The 18,663-nt window shown below is 38.7% G+C and overlaps 1 protein-coding gene across 4 annotated transcripts in view; it reads left to right on the forward strand.

Moving 5' to 3' along the window:
- inpp4b (inositol polyphosphate-4-phosphatase type II B) overlaps window positions 1-18,663 on the forward strand; it is a 290,844-nt gene that overhangs the window by 42,639 nt on the left and 229,542 nt on the right. For all 4 annotated transcript variants that reach the window (XM_015965572.3, XM_015965579.3, XM_015965584.3 and 1 more), the window contains one exon: window positions 13,207-13,323. In XM_015965572.3, coding sequence (XP_015821058.1) covers window positions 13,207-13,323 — 117 coding nt within the window. The remainder of the gene's footprint in view (window positions 1-13,206; window positions 13,324-18,663) is intronic.

The following is an 18,663-nucleotide window of genomic DNA, read 5'->3' on the forward strand; positions in this document are numbered from 1 at the left end:
CGTCACATTTAGTAAAGTGAAGCCAAACTTTAGAGCGTGTTCATGTTCTTCTAGTCGGGAATTCGGAGTTCCGAGGAGAAAGCGAACACATCATTAGCGAAACGGAAGCTAACATATCAAGCTAATTATATTTACCTACCGGAGCAGATTAAGATGAGGATGTCTCACTTAGATCGTTGTCGCTGGTTTCATCATCACCCAGTTACCCATCACATTTAGTGAAGTGGACCCAAGCTTTAGCGTTCGTTCTTTCTACCATGCTGCTCTGTTTACAACTGGCTCGCAGCGAGCGACGACATAACGCTCTTGGCAAGTTCTCGTTATGATTGACAGGTACCGAAAAGAGGCACCGTTTGAAATGAAGTGAATCGGTGCTCGGTCGGCACTATGGAATTCGGTCGGTACCTTAAAAAGTACCGAATTCGGTACCCATCCCTAGTTGTATGTCTCTTTGTATTGTTTGAAAGATTTCAGAATGATCATCAGAGTTAGAATATCTTTGTGTTGTCTCTAAATGGGAAGACTCTTTATAGGAGTCTCAGACCATGCTGGTGAGGACAGGAGTCACCTCCTGACGTTAATAATGGTGTTTTATTGTAGATGGAGAGCCCTGTCAGGTTTTAAGCAACAATAAACACCTTCCAGCAAAAGATAAACGAACCTTTGAAGAAACGATAGTAAAGCATGTTTATATTTGTAGGTTGAACACTGAAAATAGCACAAGTGTGACCAAGTCACTCGTTTGCAAGTCACAAGTTTGTCTTTTCAGTCAAGTCTCAAGTCAAGTGCAAATCAAAGGCAACCAAGTCAAAGTCGAGTCCAAAGTCAATGATGTGGAAGTCAAGTCCAAGTCTTTACCTTTGAATTTTCAAGTCATAATCAAGTCATCTGTCCAACTTCAATTTAATGATAATGATAATAAATAAATTCCAGAAATAAAGATTCTTAAAGCTTAATTTATTTGCTCTAACAAGCAGAAAGTGCAACTGAAACTGATTATAAACAAAGTGCTAAAGTCATCATCAAGTACTGTAAATTACAACTAATTAATGTTGGTTGTGAACTTCATCCTTGTTTGACTAATGGCATAAAGAATGCTCGTGTAAAGAAAAACACTTTGTAAAGACATTTTCTTAAATTACAGACAAAGGAGGCTGAGGAAAGATATAAAAAAATAAAAATAAATTAAGCACAATCATAAGGAAACACAAAAATTATTGTAGCGAATTGTTAAGCAGAAATGAAAACAATTCACAAGTTACGCGAGGAATAATAAGAAGTGACCAGCGTAAATAAAGCTGATTCTAATTTGCCTAGTTACTTTGTCAAGGGACATACTGATATTTATGATTTTAAAGAAGTCACTAATGAGTTTAATGACTTCTTTGTAAGTGTGGGGACTAGTTTGATAAGTACAAAAACAAATGTGGAAGACAAACTGAATACTATTACAGAAAATCGTAATAGCATTCACCTTACTAAGGTTGAGAAGAATGAAGTGCTTGGTATTGTAAAAAACTGTGGAAACAAAAGATCTACTGATAATTAGGGATGAGCGAGTACACCACTATCTGTATCTGTATCTGTATCTGTTCAACCAACTAAATTATCTGTATCTGTATCTGTACACGGAATGGGCGTGGCATAACCCGGAAGTGGGTGTGGTTCAACCGGAAGTGGGCGTGGTTTACATCAATATATTTTAAGTCTGAAATTGATATGGATTGATCAGAAGTTGCTATGTGTATTGTTTATTTGAAAACTATTTACAGAGCAGCCTCAGAATTTAGATTAAATATTTTTGATCACAATAGTAAAGGAACTAAATAAATGTATTATTTAGTCTGACAACGCACCATTGACGGCTCTTGGTTGTGGGGCGGGTTCTACCGTTGTCTTTCAAATGATATCCGCATTCCACTGGACAATGAATGTGACATACTCTTGTTTCACTCTGTTGCATCATCCCACCCACCAGGCATATAGAGTGCCCTGATTAGCCCACAAAGCGGACAAAGCTCTGTGATTTGTTCACTAAGCAGATAGAGCACTATGATTGGCCCACCATTATGGACCAATCACAGCTCTTTATGTGTTTGAAACCCCTCTAGAGAGCTGTGATTGGCCAGCCAGAGTCCTGGTAGGAGCTGTGGAGGTTCCAATGGAGCGTGCCTAGACCAAACTTTGCAAAGCAAGAATTTGGTCTAGTTCACTAGGCTATGAGAAGTTACTTAGAAAATAGAAAACAATTTGTTCAGATTGATAATATTAAATCACAATTGAGGGAAATTAGTCATGGTGGTCCGTTCTAGGCCCAAAACTGTTTTTATTGTACAAAAATTATTAATGAATGTATTTCCGCAACTTGGAAGCTTATTATTTGCTGACCATACAACTTTGTTTCATTCAGGGTCTAACGTTGCTGAATGTATCAAAGTGATAAATGATGAGTTAATGCAACTCACAAACTGATTTGACACAAACAGGTTGCCACTTAATCTTAAGAAAACTAAATTGTTGTTGTTTAATGACAGAGGTACAAATGTATCGTTGAGAATCGATGGTATGGAACTTAAGAGGGTGAAAAGGATATAACATTTTTGGGTGTTATGTTTTATGAAAATCTTTCATGGAAACCCCATATTATACACATTAAGGGTAAAATAGCTAAGCCCTTTGCAGTATTACACAGAGTTAAAAGTTTAATATCAAATGAATTAATAATTCTGGAATGTTAACTCTCCATAGCACACTGATTACACCATATTTAATGTATTGTGTGGAGATCTGGGGTTCCACATATAAAACTCATACTTTACCACTGTTTGTTTTACAAAAATGAGCATTAAGACTCATTAACAGTAATTTTACAGTGATCACTCTAATCCATTATTTATACAATATAAAGTGCTTAAATTTTATGATTTGGTGGCGTTTAAAATACTGCAAATAATGTATAAAGCTTGCAAAAAAATCTTGCCCACAAATGTACAGTCATTGTTCATAAGAAGTGAAAGCAGTTATAATCTAAAAGGAACTGATGTATTCAAAAACCAACATTTAGAACTAAAGTCAAGGAGTTTAGTATTAGTGTCCAAGGAGTAAAACTCTGGAACAATTTAAGCAATGAAACTAAAGCTGCTAAGTCACTTAGTATATTTAAAAGACATATTAAATTAAAATTTTATCATAACTACAGCATTAAATTATGAGGTGAATTGAGATATATAATTTTTTTAACAAGACACTTGATTGTTAAAGAGACAGGTTGATTAACATTTATTCATTATGTGGTCCGGTGATTTATTTACATTCTAAGTACAACTGTTGTGTTTTATTGAAAATTCTTTGTTAATAATTAAGCTGATGATGTTTTCATTTTGTAAAAAGGGGCAGAGCTTCATAAGATCTATTCTTCTGTCTGCTCCTTTTCATTCATGGATTTTGGATAGAATTTTATATTTATTGATTTTACTCTGATCTTGTCTTTTTTTTACATTTTTTTTCTTTGAATGAAATAAAGAATGAAAAAAAAGTAAACAGATGCAAGTCGATTCAAGTCGTAAGTCATCGGCATTCACGTCCGAGTCAAGTCGTAAGTCTTTCTAGATTTTATCAAGTCATAAGTTATTAAAATAACTCCAGTCTGACTCGAGTTCAAGTCATGTGACTCGAGTCCACACATCTGGAAAATTACAAATTTTAATTATTATTTCTGATTTTAATCAGTCACTCTGAGTTTCACGTGCAGGCTGAACATGAAAATAGTCTCCTTCACCTATCTCCTGCATTAGCTTCTGATAGAAAAAATAAATAGAAACGCAAGGATTTGAAAATCCTGACAGATCTATGTCAAGCAGTCGCTTGGACTCACCCATACTAGCTCGCAACAAGGAAGGTTGTCATTGTTTTAGCGTTCAGAATCAGCAGAGAATGTCTCGGCTGGCAGAAGCTAACCGTTAGCATTAGCAACTCAACCACATGGCAGAAGCTCCACCAGTCTTGTGATAGTTGTATATGTGTTATTTGAGCAAACAGAGTTGGTGGTAAAGTTGTGTTGCTGTTATCTAATCAAAGGCAATGAGTCCAAATAGTAAGTAAGTAAGTAAATTGTATTAAGTAGCACTTACAGACATGGAATCACAAAGTGCTTCACATAGATCAAAACAAAATAAAACAAAGTCATAAAATCCTAAATAGATAACATCATAAAATCAAAATGCTCTCAAAACAGAATTAGATTAACATCAGAAAAATGAAGTCACAAAATAATAAATTTTCATAAACAGATTAAATAATAAAAATTTGAGTTAAAAATAAGAAAATAAAAGGTTTAGTTAAAAGCAGCTTTAAATAAAAGGGTCTTTAGCTGTTTTTTTTAGTGTCCAGACTGTCAATGCTGCGTAAGGATAAAGGAAGACCATTCCAGAGTCAGGGTGCAATATCAGGAGTATCAGGAAAATTCTCACACCCGAAGTGTCGAGAAATGACGCTGGGTGATCATGCTTGTGCCACATTGTTGTTTTCGGACTGCTCAGGTAAAACGGAGATTTCACCAAATTCTGACCTTTACCATCTTGCTATTTAACCTTCCCCTCACCCCCATCCTAACCTTAATCCTCTTGCGCTTTCAAAACTTTGTTTCTAGTTGTAACGTCCCTCTCCTAGGCGGTTAACGGGAAGTTTAGAACGAAAACTGGGATAAGGTTAGGATGTGGGTGAGGGGAAGGTTAAATAGCAAAAGGTTAGAGGTTAAATGTTGGTGAATTGCGCGTTTTACTGTGGGTGTCAGTTGCAAGGCATTCATTCCTACCAGAGATCACTGCAAATGTATTGAATAAACAAGTTTCACACACCTTTAAGTAAAGAAAACCTTGTTTGTTTGCATCAAAAAGGCGGGACGAAACCAGCCAGTAGAGACCACAAAAGGTTTTACAGCATTCCCTTCCTGGTTTTGTTCCATTTCTCTCTTTTACAGTATATATTATTGTAAACATCATATTGTATTGCATTATTGTTATTGATTTACATAATTTTAACACTTGTTATCCCCTTACTTCATGACAGACCCACTCCTATAGAAATCAATTAGATGAAATATGTTGCATACATTTTTAAGTTGTCTAAAATAGAATCAGCAAAACCCCAACCTCCTCATGTAAAACAAAAACCTGAATCCATTGTTTATAAGTAAGACATAACTGGGCTAAAATAGGTTCTGATGAGCGGACTTAATCAAATCTTCTGTTATGTTGGAACGTTGTTGTATTCAGTGAAGAAATAGTTTGTATACTAGAAAAACTACAATTTTAGCAGCTTTTAGTTAGGGTTAAGGTTAGCTTCTTGTCTCTGCTATCATGAAGTGAGGTTATACAGTATTGACTAAAGGTATTCATGACTTTTCATTGCTATATCTTGAGTTGCATTCAATCTAAAGGTTCCTTGAATTAAGTCATTTATTATGGTTGAGGCATGTTTCATCAATAAACTAATGTCTTCACAAATATAGTTATGACGCATGATTTGCTCTTTGCATTTAGTCTAAATAGCTGATGAGCCATTTAGCAGTCGTTTGCCTCCTAGAGATATTTATAAATGTTTGACTTCCCAGGTTTAAAAGGGGCTGGGTGTGGTTGAACATTCAAGCATGTCTACGAGCCTATGTCCATCTCGTTAGCTCGCGTCTCTTTGTCTCAGTATGATCCCAAAGGGTTGAATGCTAGAGACGCCCTCCTGAGCAAAGTAAAGGAAGAGGAAGCCCCCAATGTAAGCATAAACTGTTTAGCAATCGTACAAACAAACAACACCAAATGGTGCGACGATTCCTGGACCTCCTAATGCTGGATGGAATGGAAGCACATTTTACTTAAATTAGCTTTTATGGTTGATTATAAATATGTAAATGCATGTTTTTAGCTGTGGATGGTATTATAAATAACCTGAAATGGAGCCTATAAAATGCACCGAGCAAGTGTAAGAACCCATAAGGTGTTAGTGATGGAGCTGACCAGAGTCTATTACTCAAATAAATGATGCAGCAGCTGACCCAGGCTGGAATCAGGGATCATTGTGAAAGAAGCATGAAATTAGAATTAATCCATTCATGCAGAAGAATCCACTTAAATGAGATCTTCTGTTTATATATATATATATATATTTTTTTTTTTTTTTCTTGCGTGACTGCTGAATGTCATAGTTGCTTATTTCAGTAAATATTTTTATGTTTAAACAAACATGTCTGCATTCAGTTCTGTGCTGTTGATGCACCACGAACAACCTCAACACTTCTCATACCTCAGCCAAACACAACTGGTAATGTCTAACCACAACAGAAGAGTGCATAGGAAGTGTGTGTAAAGACATCAATGGCAACAAGTTTAATGAGTGTTATGCCACGTACATGAACCTAATTTTGGGTTGAAAATCAGACAAAACAGCTAACATTTTAGACTAAAACTTATGTGAAAAAATTCAAAGTAAATGTTTACAAACATGAAAAATATGTTTGTATTTAAAAGCAAAAGGCAGACATAATTTTAAAGCCATGCATTGTTGAAAAGAAATTCAGATTACCAATCTGATCATCAACCGCCTTTAAAAGGGAGACTTTGCAGTTTTGGATTGCTTCTAGCATCCTCTAGTGTCTAGTTGGTAAAACCAAAGGGAAACTTATCTTTGTGCATTCGCCTTTTAAACACCTTACTGTAACAGGTGAAATGTCTCACCAGCCTTCATTAGTTTTTACAGGAGCAGTTCTTCACTAAATTAAACAAATCAGCTGTGTCCAAGATCTAAAACATGCAGGAAACATGCTGAAAGCAGACCACACAATATGTCAGCTCCACTTTTACAAAGTCCAACAGGAGGTGGCCCACCACTTTGAAGTTGCAAGTGCAATATTCTGGCCACAGAGGGCGGTGGAAGTCTTGAGTGACATTTCATTAACCCTGTAAAGGCTCAATTTAGCACATACTGGCTCAAGAAAAGGATTAAAAACATGAAAAAGTTGCATATTGTGGTTGAGATTATTTAATAGAAAAATGATGGAGATGTATTTGTTTTTGGTCTAATGCTAAAAATGATGCTTGTGCAATTTTATAGCCTTGCAAGCCATCCAAACTTTGTAAATATATAGTCTAGCCATGATCCATAGACAGAGCTTGTAGGGTAGATGCTACAATTGTCTTTTAAATTGGCTCTGCATGCAATTGGACAGCAGTTGGACCAATAAAAGCAACAAACAATATTCAGGAGCTATGGAGAGCAGTCAAAGAAGCAGTCCTTCATACATTTTTGAAGAAGAAAATTCATCCTTTTTTAAGAAAAATGACTTAAATACCTCTATCTGCTCAAGTCTCAAAGAAAAGTCTATATGGTCAAAAGGTGATGCCAAAGAAACCAGTGCCGTTCCTGAGTATGTGTCATCTTTGAATTTTTCTCTGTCGCAGCTCACCAAGCCTGCCAAATGTCTCCCTACAAACACAGAGCTCTGTGATTGGACAGACTTAAAATTGTACAAGTCAAAGGTAGACCTGCTGAGGCTACTATGGAGCATGGCCAGGCCAACCTGCAAAGCAAAACCTTTTGCTACTGCTGCGGTTTGTCTAGGTTTTTAGGTTAGCAGTCTTACTCAATATTACAAGCTCCTGTGCAATCTGTTAACATTCATAACATGAATTTTGAATGACTCTTAGCTATTTTCACAAGAAACTGTTGCTCAATATTAGTGAAATCGGTAGCGTTATAACCACTTTAGTTTTCTGAGGTCAGAGATGTGTAGTGGCCATCTTGACTGAGGTTGAACTGAGGTTATTTTTGCCAACAAAGTTGATTTAAGTGGCCACAAGGTTGAATTATTGGCAAAGTTATTAAGCGATCCGTGAGTGCTAGGATTATGTGTTGGGGTTACTCTTACCAACACTACCTTTTAGCTCAGTATCTGTTAAATGAGCACACAGGTGGTTATAGACGTGTTTCTGCTATTGGAGTTCTGGGACATTTTTGGGAGGGTGGGAAGGTGACAGGAAAATACGTTGGCTCAGTCTTCTTATCCATTGTGCCTCCAAACAAAATCAACCCTTTAACATCTTTGTTAAGATGTCAGCACATCGTGACAGTTTCAGCAGTGAGGGCCCTGTGCAATAGAGACATGCATATGTCGCAAAGGTCTGGTACAATTACCTGGACGTTCCGTTGGTGGAAACCGGCCTCATAAGCAGTGGAACTCAGCCACTGATCAAACAGCTCAATCTGGGCTGGTTGGTGTAATTGTGTTTACATTTGTAATGTTAATAAAGGGTAAATTGGGTAAAGTAAATTGCTTAAGAGCTTTTTATTATTATTAACACCACTTGTGACCAAAAGCTGTGATACCCTATTTAAATATAGAACATCACCTTGCCTGGTCTTTATTTGTTTTAGTCAGAAGATTCTAAGATTCTTTTATCCATTAAGGGATCGTACACACTTCACTTTGATTCAAGAAACAATCAGTTGTCGTCGTCATCTTCCTCCGCTTATCCAGGTCCAGGTCGCGGGGCAGCATCCCAACTAGGGAGCTCCAGACTGTCCTCTCCCCGGCCACCTCCACCAGCTCCTCCGGCAGGACCCCAAGGCGTTCCCGGACCAGATTGGAGATGTAACCTCTCCAACGTGTCCTGGGTCGACCCGGGGGCCTCCTGCCGGCAGGACATGCCCCATATCTTTCTAATCTCCTCCACATTGTCACTCCCACTCACTCTCTCCGATCATCATCTTCACCTTCCATGTCTGTTCCTCGCACTCGTCTCAGTACTATGGGAGCCAGAGCTTTCAGCCACTCAGCTCCAAAACTCTGGAACACTCTACCGCCTGACCTCCGCAATGTAAACTCCTTCTCAACCTTCAAGTCTCAACTCAAAACTCACATGTTCCGCCTGGCTTACTCACTGTAACTGTCCTCCTTCCATCTACTCTTTTTAGTCTATTACCCATTGCACTGCTCCGACTCTACCCTTGGGAATTACTCTTAGCATTTATTTCTTGTTGTTTGTATAGCTTGCTTGTTATATTTTGCCTTGAGAGCTTTGAAAGGCGCTTGAAATAAAATGTATTATTATTATTATTATTATGAAACATCTCCCCAGGGAGGCGTCCAGGAGGCATCCTGACCAGATTCCCAAACCACCTCAACTGACTCCTTTCGATCCGGAGGAGCAGCGGTTCTACTCCGAGTCCCTCCCGAATGTCCGTCAGCCAGTCAGGTTTAAGAAAAATAAGAATTTATTTTACAAACAATTAAGACTTGACAAAACGTTTAAAGTATTATTTACTGTGAACTAAAGGATGGTGTCTGGAACCTATGTGTGAATATAATGTATTCAGAATCTCCATTTCTCAGGAAGAGTTCTGGATGGAAAGAATTTGGGTTGCAAATAAGCTATACAGTTTTTATTATCAAAACCACATTCAGCTGCCATCTGTTTGTCTACATTACCCGGATTTGGAGACCTCTTGTGGATCCGAAAGTGAGAGGGGTCGGGTGACCGCTGGCACCGGAGGGCTGTAGAGTACCGAGGTACCGATCCTTTCAGTCCAGTGACGTCTCCCGGGTCACTACTAGGGATGGGTACCTTTGACCTTTGAATCGATTCTGTACAAATTCCCGGTACCTAGGAATCGATACCGGTACTTAACGGTACCAATTTTAGATACTTTTGAGTGTTTATTATTTTAATTCTTTTTTATAATTAAATATATATTTTTCTCAATATATAACCATATTTGATAAATATCACGATAAATAACATTCAACTGTTTGTATTAACATCGTCGTTAAGCTGATAATTAAACTGAAGCAAACATCTTTACTGTGAACTAAATTTACTGTGCATCTTCATTCCTTTTACCGTTCTTTTTCTTTGATTTTTCCTACTGGGAAGTTAGAATTTCCGAGGAGAAAGCGAACGGACCATTAGCTGATAACAATGGTGGCAATGGAAGCTAATTTATCAAGCTAACGTTATCTTAAACCATTTATTTAGCTGCTGGAGCAGATTAAAACGATGATGCCTCACACTTAGATCGTTGTCACTGGTTTTGTCTTCACCCAATCACCCGTCGCATTTAGTAAAGTGAAGCCAAACTTTAGAGCGTGTTCATGTTCATCCAGTCGGAAATTCGGAGTACCGAGGAGAAAGCAAACACACCATTAGCGGAATGGAGGCTAACAAATCAAGCTAACGTTATCTTAAACATTTTATTTACCTGCCGGAGCAGATTAAGATGAGGATGTCTCACTTAGATCATTGTCGCTGGTTTCATCATCACCCAGTTACCCATCACATTTAGTGAAGTGGACCCAAGCGTTAGCGTGCGTTCTTTCTACCATGCTGCTGTGTTTACAACTGGCTCGCAGCGACCGACGACATAACGCTCTTGCGCATGCACAGCTGTCTAGGCAAGTTCTCGTTATGAAGGACGGGTACCGAAACGAGGCACCGTTTGAAATGACGTGAATCGGTGCTCGGTCGGTACTATGGAATTTGGTCGGTACCTTAAAAAGTACCGAATTCGGTACTCATTGCTAAACATGACAGATGGATGAAACCGAGCATCTTAAAAGGAACTCTGATGGAGTTTTGCAATATCAGCTTTCTTCTGCAGGAAACTATCTTGTTGTTTCAGCTTCGCAGGTGCGAAAAAGGTTAAAGGTTTTGTCAACGTGTCAAAATCCTTACTGGTTAAAGAGGTGCTAAAGATGGCCGGTCTGAAGCTCGCTCTAGAACTCACAAATTACTCAAAGTCATCTAGTTTTAAAGAATTGATTTTATGGTTTGGCCAGCCAATCAGGGGCTGACAAGTTTGAGAGATGTTACCAAGAATCTCAGAACACACCCTCTTCGATCTGGACACCCTGAACCTGGGCAAAAGGTTAACTATGTGTCATGCGTTAGCTTAACTTTACTCTGTGTTGTATGAGTGCAAATGGTGATGACCTCATCAAGTAAACATACTAATCATATATCATTAAACACAGATCAATGAATATTTCATTGTTTATAATTATAAATATCAACATTTAATGATTATCTTTAAATATAAAATCTTTTTTCTTCTTCTTCTTGGAATAAAGGAGTTTATTTAAAAGAGTTCCTCTGTGATGGATCTTGGAGGAGAATGTTATTGTTTATGTTTTATTATCTCTCAGAGCTGCAGTCCAGCTGGTGTGAGGAAGGCAGGCTCTGATTAAAGGGACTACATGCAGACTTCCAGTCTCCTGTGAGGGGAAAATCTTGTAGATTGTGTCATAGCCACGTTAAGTTGACCTGGCTGTAAATCTTGACCTGTGGGATCTCAAAATCAGGCCATTTTGTGACGTTACACATCTGTGTTATCCGTGCGTTGTCCACGCTGAACAGACTTTTTTTTTTGTCCTGTTCCCCAGCTAACCCAACCCACCTCATATACACTGTTTGGCTGGCTGAAGTTCATGCCTATCTGCTAGGGAGCCTCTGATTGGTGGGTATAATCAGCCAGAGGCAACTTCCCACATACATGATTCAATATCAGTCTGGGTGCTTTGGGGTAAACATCTTCTCGAACCAGAGCTGCTGCGCGAGGACTGACTGTCTGATGTGAGCTTTCTTGAATGGGCGACGAGTCCACGGCAGCACCGCTGCTCAGTGAGAGTAGGAAGCAGTGTGCTTCATGTCAGTCTCCAAAAGCAACACTTCCTTTTCTGAACTTACTTGTGAAGCTTAAGAAGGAAACCACAGACTTCTCTGCGCCTCTTTCGCCCCTCCTACGTGCTTTGAGACATCCACATTGCTGAGAAGGCTGTGTAAACAAAACCTGGCATCGCAGGAACGGGCTGTCCCCACCCGACCCAAGCCAAGCTCATCTAAATGTAAATGGGCCTAAATTACCCATTATGGACCCACACTATTACATTATGAGAGCGTTCACAACATGGCTGCTACGATGGTTAAGTTGCAGTGACTTATTCTCTCTAAAACATTGACTTAAGTTTCTTTTCCAAACATGTATTCAGCTCTAACCTAATGACAGACCTTTAATAAATAAAATGGCATCTGTTTTCATGTTCTTTTCTCACAGCAAAACAAAAAGGCTGACAGAAAATAATCACTGTTGCTTTTATCAGTTCTCAAGTGGAAAATGCAATGGTGCTTGTTTAGGCTGATGTAAAAATTGTAATGTCTGAGAAATGTCAGAAAAACTCCTTCAGAATAAAAAAAACCCCTGATGTTTTCAGTTAAAACCCAGTTTTTATCAGAGGTAAAAACAGGTTGTCCAATGAAGTCAGGTGATATAAATTTAACCAGATATTTTTAACTGAATATCAATAATGAATGTCAATTTTCACTGAGATCTTAACCAAGCAACATGCTGTGAAATAAGCAATGCGACATACAATGACACAGTGGTTATCAGCTTTTATTTTGTTAATTCAAAACATTTCTAGTCATTAAAAACTAGATTAATATTCACGATGGTGTCAGAGCATTTAGAAACAAATCCTACTATTTGATTTACCTCAACATGAATCCACATTTTAACATCAGTGCCATTTCCACAGATGATCCCAACCCTCGCTCTTTACTGTGGTCTAAGGGGTTTGACATTTTTAAAGTTAATCCAAGCAGCTGATCATTTTTGTCATTGAGTTGAAAGTCTCCCAAAGCTCTGGTGAATTAACCTCTCTGACGGTTTAAGTGGTTCCTGTGAGGTTATGAGCAAATGCATTGCAGCCTACAGGCATGTTTGAAACCCCAAAACCAGCTGCTGTATTTTATTTAATCCCATTACCAAAGCTTCCAGTGCATCAGCCTACCTGTCGACATTTGGCGCTCCTGTCCTGCATGTCTCTGTTTGGAGACGGTACTGATCCCAGAGCTTGAGGTAGATCCACCGGGAAGAGCCATATCTCGCCTTTTCTTATGCTCAGGAGAGGGAGTCAGGGAGAGGAGAGGAATGGGGAGAAACACCTGAAGGGAGAGAGGGAGGACAGACAGACCCAGCTGCTGGCTCAATCACTCGACTAAGTCTTATTCTTCTTTCAGCTTCCTGCGTTATTGCCAACATTTTTGCAACTGAGCAAATGTGCACACGAGAAGACCCCCCCCCCCCCCACACACACACACACACACACATATATATATACACTGACCTGTTGTTGTTTTTTTTCTGTGTTCCTCCATTTGACAGGCAAACAAAGACCCGCTCTTTCTGACGGGGGTGACCTTCCCTTCAGAGTATCCTGACAGCCCAGAGACCATAGTCAAGCTAACAGTGTGTGATGCAAGAAGCAAGAGCCAGGAATCTGTGAGTAAACAACAGTTGTTGTTGCCTCTGCATGCATGTATTCTGTGTTTGCATGTTAAAACAATCACATGAGAGATCTATATTGGAGACAATGTGTTTGAAGTGGTGCTGATCATGTGTGCTGAAGTTCTCTGGAAGGGGAAGATTAAAAAAACCACAAGATGCAAAAATCTCATGTTTAATTTCATCCTGATGCAGAGGAGAAAAAAAGAGTGTCTTAGTACTTATTCCTTTAGTGAGTCCCAGACCTTAAACCTCTGCAGCTTTGAAAGAGAAGGTTGTGGAGCATAGGAGCATCTGAGCATGGCAGCCCATCCCTTGGGAAAACCAGCTGGCACATCCGTGGGAACTGTGGACGGAGAGCCACACAGAATCCTGAGCAGGCAGAGCCCTGTGATTTAGACGTTCAAAACAGAATTTTTTAACAGTCTCCTCAACACGGATATGCTTGATCTCAATCAAACAACTGACTCAAGCTGGGACATCAGCATCTTAATTTAGTATAACCTATCATCTAAAACATTAATGAGCTTTGGGGTAGAATAGGAAGCTGTTACAGCTGTCATTTAAATAAATCTGCAGCAATAATGGCTGATTTTCTTCTGTGTGCTGTTCCGTGGAGATGTTCGATATCTTCAAACTCAATGCCAATATTTAAAGTGTCTCTACTGGTGCAGACAGCTTTTTAATTCCAGCCAGCCTCCACAAGTGTAAGGAGTTTTGTGACCTCTGCTTATCTATTCTTCACATGGAGCACAGATTCAAATGCAAATTTAATGATTTTTAATAATAAAGCAAGGTCACTATAAGGATTTGCCAATTCTAATGGACAGAAAGTGTGACTAGCCTGCTTCTTTAATCTTCAGTGGCAGCTCTTGCGGTTTGTGGGTTTTGGATTTTTTATAGTTGCTTGAACAGACGTCAGTTTCACTTCATATTTGTCAGTTTCAATGAGTTTTGTCTGCTTATCACTGTCGCGAAGAAAACAAAAGTCTAAAGGGTAAAGATAACTAAAAGCAAAACAAAACTTTCGCACATCGTTGAACTTGCCGTTGGAATATTTTGGGAACCTGACTTTTATCGGTAAGGATTTTACTTTTATTAATATTTATGTACATACAGGAGATACTGGAAAAATGCCTGACCGCTGGGGAGAAGGTCTGAGAAAAATAGTCTCCTCGGCACCAAAAACACTAATCTGACCTGTGTGTGAAACCAAATTCCGGTGCCGTTTGATACCTTTTGGGGACGTGCCGACGCTAACGTGTGAGTGCCATAATAACCCCTATCAAAGGACCCGGTACCCCATACTGCCGGAGTACCCCCCCACTGACCAAACACACGTTTCTTCACTTTGCGTGCTAACGTCAGAAGTCAAGACAAACAAATACTTATTTAAATTCATGATGAGAAACACCATGAGTCATTTAGCTGATTTAGAATTTTGTTTTCTCCTTATCTTTATTGTTGGATTGTTGTGTTATTCCTTCAGGCTTTGGTTGTGTTGCTGAGTGCCATTTTCTTGGATTTTATCCATGTGCTCTGCCTTTTCAGCTTTGCAGCATTTTTGTTCATGAAATTCTTTTGTCGGTTTAATTAATCCTCCTGCTTCTTGGCTACTCTGCTTTTTGGGTCCCTAACCTCAGCAGGGCCTCTTGACACACTATAACTTTTTTAAGCAGCATAACACAGTTTTTCTGTCATTATGACATTATGCCTCATTTATTTAAACAATGAAATACAAACACAATGTGTTTTTTCTCATTTTAGAGCTACAATATGTAAGGATTTTACTGTGAAATAATCACAAAACAGTCTAGCGCCTCAATCATGTTGGAAGGAAGTTTTTACTGAAGCAGATGTCATTCTCAGTCTAGCTCGGGTGTGTTAAAAAGGCCAAAGAGGGATCAGACCCAGTCTCAGTGCTCAGTGCTCTCACTGCGAAATGTCTGTGAAGTGAAACGCAACATCAAACTCTCTCCAGTGTGAACACTTCATGGCCCCAAAGTGACCCGCATGCACAGAAGACAAGAAGTCAGAATATCTTATATGGGTCGCATGTGGGGGAAAAAAGCAGATTTGATGCTCTTTGCCTGCAGTGTGAACGTCGCCTTAGAGGAGCTGCGCTGTACGGCTTCGAGGGCGTAATCCACAAGTATGCCATATTGCACATGTGTCAGACTCAAGGCCCACGGGCCAGATGCGGCCCGCGGAGCATTTTTATGTGGCCCGCGAGATAAATATCAAAAATATATTAAAACTGGCCCGTTGGCCGATTTTACAGCAAAGACTTCAACTCCCATGATGCTTTGCGGCGTCAGCGCGGAGCCAACGCGCCCCCTCCTTTGTGTTTTTTCCAGCGCCTGCTGCCGGTGTCTGCAGCTCCGCTGTCTCGGACAAACTACACTCTCCTCTCACTCAGCGCCGAGTTCACTCAGCTATTTTCTGACGTTGAAGCCCAGAAACGGAGATTTTAACTGCTCAGTAATGTGTTCACGACTGAAAGAGAAAGTTTTCCAACTAACGTCCAGACAGAGCTGATATAACTCCAGCGAGCAGCGGCACGCTCAAACCAGCACGGCTCTGTAGCTGCTGTAGTTGTGTTTCCTCCACGACACACAACAACGCGGTCAAGCTGCTCAGACATGTTCATCAGCACAAACCTATGTGAGCACCTGTTGTCATCTAATGTTGTCATTATTATGATGAAGATGAACAAAACAACAGGAGTCTCCTCAGCTCAGATCAACCCCATGATGCAGGTATCTGGCTGGAACAGGTGAGCATCACAGTAAACCAGTGGAACAAACTAAGCTTTAAATATGTTGGTTTTATGCTCTTTTTCTGCTCCAAAACATGAAAGTTAACAGGTGAGATGTTGCATTTTCATTTAAGATAAAATGATATTTTTATTTTGTTGTTGGCCCGTGAGAAAAGATTTAACCTACAGTAAACAGGAAGTGGAAAGGCTGCAGATAGATGAGTAGAATAGAAAATCCCTTTATTGTTCCTCAGTGGGGAAAGCTAGACGTCACAGTAGTGATGACACGTATTACAGGAGAAAAAAAGGAGAATAAAAAATAAGAAAAATGAATAAACAACAGGAAAACATAAATATAGATTGAATAGATTGTAAAATGCTGATTATACCACAAGTAATGAACACCACTGATGCCTTTTATTTAAAACGGACTTGCTCGTGTGTAATTTGGTTATTCCACATTCAGTGTTAATGCAGAAATACGTTTGTTTCCAAATTTAAAGGTTCAAAATTGCATACATGTTGATAAAGAAAATGTGCAAATTTGCTGTCACTTTTTCAAAAAATATTAAGTTTGGCCCTCGACTCCGTCCCAGAGTTTCATTTCGGCCCCGTGTGAGTTTGAGTTTGACACCCCTGCCATATTGGGACAGAGAACATTGTGTCATCGTCCGCGATGCATGCAGGGATGCCGGTCGCTGTTTGTGCTGCTTTATTTAAAATCTTTATTAACAACTTTCAAAATAACAAGTATTTGACTAAATTTATATTCATCGCTGTCCACATTAAATTTAGTCTAAAACATTCAGAGCATGAACAAACGCCGTTTATTGCAGGGGTCTCTCAGCTTTTTTGACCCGTTAGCTACTTTTACACAATGAAAGTAGAGAAGAGTTACTGCCATTCAATTTATTCCCATTGATACGTTCCATGTATAAATATGCTTAAAATGCTATGCTTACTATATTAATGTGCGTTGTATTTACTAGTAGATTTATCTGTATTTCAACACATCAATATTATAAAAAAGTACAAAGAAATAGTAACATTCTGAAAATCTAACTAAACTAAACATTTTGTTTATTAACGAATGTGAAACTTTCAGATAATGAAATACAAATCTACTTTGTGTGAATGATTGACATTTTTAGAATAGATCAGTGTAACATCACTTTATGAGCACAAAGGAACAGCCGTTCAGTCCCTGCCATAAGCAGCAAAGTTGGTTTTTCCTAGTGTTCAGCTGTTCTGTTGTAAATGAACAAAAACTTTCAAAAACTAGAATACCTTTTAAAATGGCATTTAATAGAAAACCTTTCAGGTAATGATGTTGTGTTATGACTACTTTTCCAAACATGCAACACTAAAATTCTCATTAAATGTACAAAGCTGAAGATAATTAAAATAAACTGCAACCTAATGAAAACACACAATTCAAAATAGTTTGAACTGAAGTAAAAAATGTAAAAAAAAAAACATTTCTTACTGCTTTTCGGGTAAAACTATGCTTTGTTGACAATATTAAAATCGAGAGAGTGAGATAGAGGGATTGAGAGAAATAGAGCAACAGAGAGAGAGAGAAATAGAGCGAGATAGAAATAGAGAGAGAGCAAGAGAGAGAGAGAGAAAGACAAATAGAGAGAGAGCGAGAGAGAGAGAAATAGAGTGAGATAGAAATAGAGAAATAGAGAGAGAGAAAGACAAATAGAGAGAGAGAGAGAGAGAGAGAGGGAGAGAAATAGAAAGAGAGCGAGACAGAGAGAGAGAAAAAGAGTGAAAGCAAGACAGAGAGAGAGAGAGAGAAATAGAGAGAGAGAGAGCAAGATGGAGAGATAGAGAGAGAGAGAGAAATAGAGCGAGATAGAGAGAGAGAGAAATAGAAAGTGAGAGAGAGAGCGAGAAATAGAGTGAGATAGAAAGTGAGAGAGGAAGGGAGAGAGAGAGAAATAGAAATAGAGAGAGAGAGAAAGAAATAGAACGAGATAGAGAGAGAAATAGAGCAAGATATATATATATATATATATATATATATATATATATATATAGAGAGAGAGAGAGAGAGAGAGAGAGAGAGAAATAAAGAAAAAGAGAGAAATAGAGCGAGATTGAGAGAGAGAAATAGAAAGTGAGAGAGAGAGAGAGAGAAATAGAGTGAGATAGAAAGCGAGAGAGGGAGGGAGAGAGAGAGAGAAAGAGAAATAGAGAGAGAGAGAGAAAGAAATAGAACGAGATAGAGAGAAATAGAGCAAGATATATATATATATATATATATATATATATATATAGAGAGAGAGAGAGAGAGAGAGAGAGAGAGAGAGAGAGAGAGAGAAGAGAGAGAGAGAGAGAGAAATAGAACAAGACAGAGAGAGAAAGGGAGAGAGAGAGAAATAAAGAAAAAGAGAGAAATAGAGCGAGATAGAGAGATTTAAAAACTGAGTTTTATTAAATGACAAAATCAGCTTAACCTGTTGAGGGAAATGTGTTGTAACTAAATCACAGGAGCAAGTTTGGAAGCCTGTGTTCATCATGTGTTAATAAACAAACGGCATTTAATTTGCGTTAATGAGTTATTACCACAG

The sequence above is a fragment of the Nothobranchius furzeri genome, chromosome 4 (genome assembly GCF_043380555.1).
Source record: "Nothobranchius furzeri strain GRZ-AD chromosome 4, NfurGRZ-RIMD1, whole genome shotgun sequence".
NCBI classification, from domain to species: domain Eukaryota; kingdom Metazoa; phylum Chordata; class Actinopteri; order Cyprinodontiformes; family Nothobranchiidae; genus Nothobranchius; species Nothobranchius furzeri.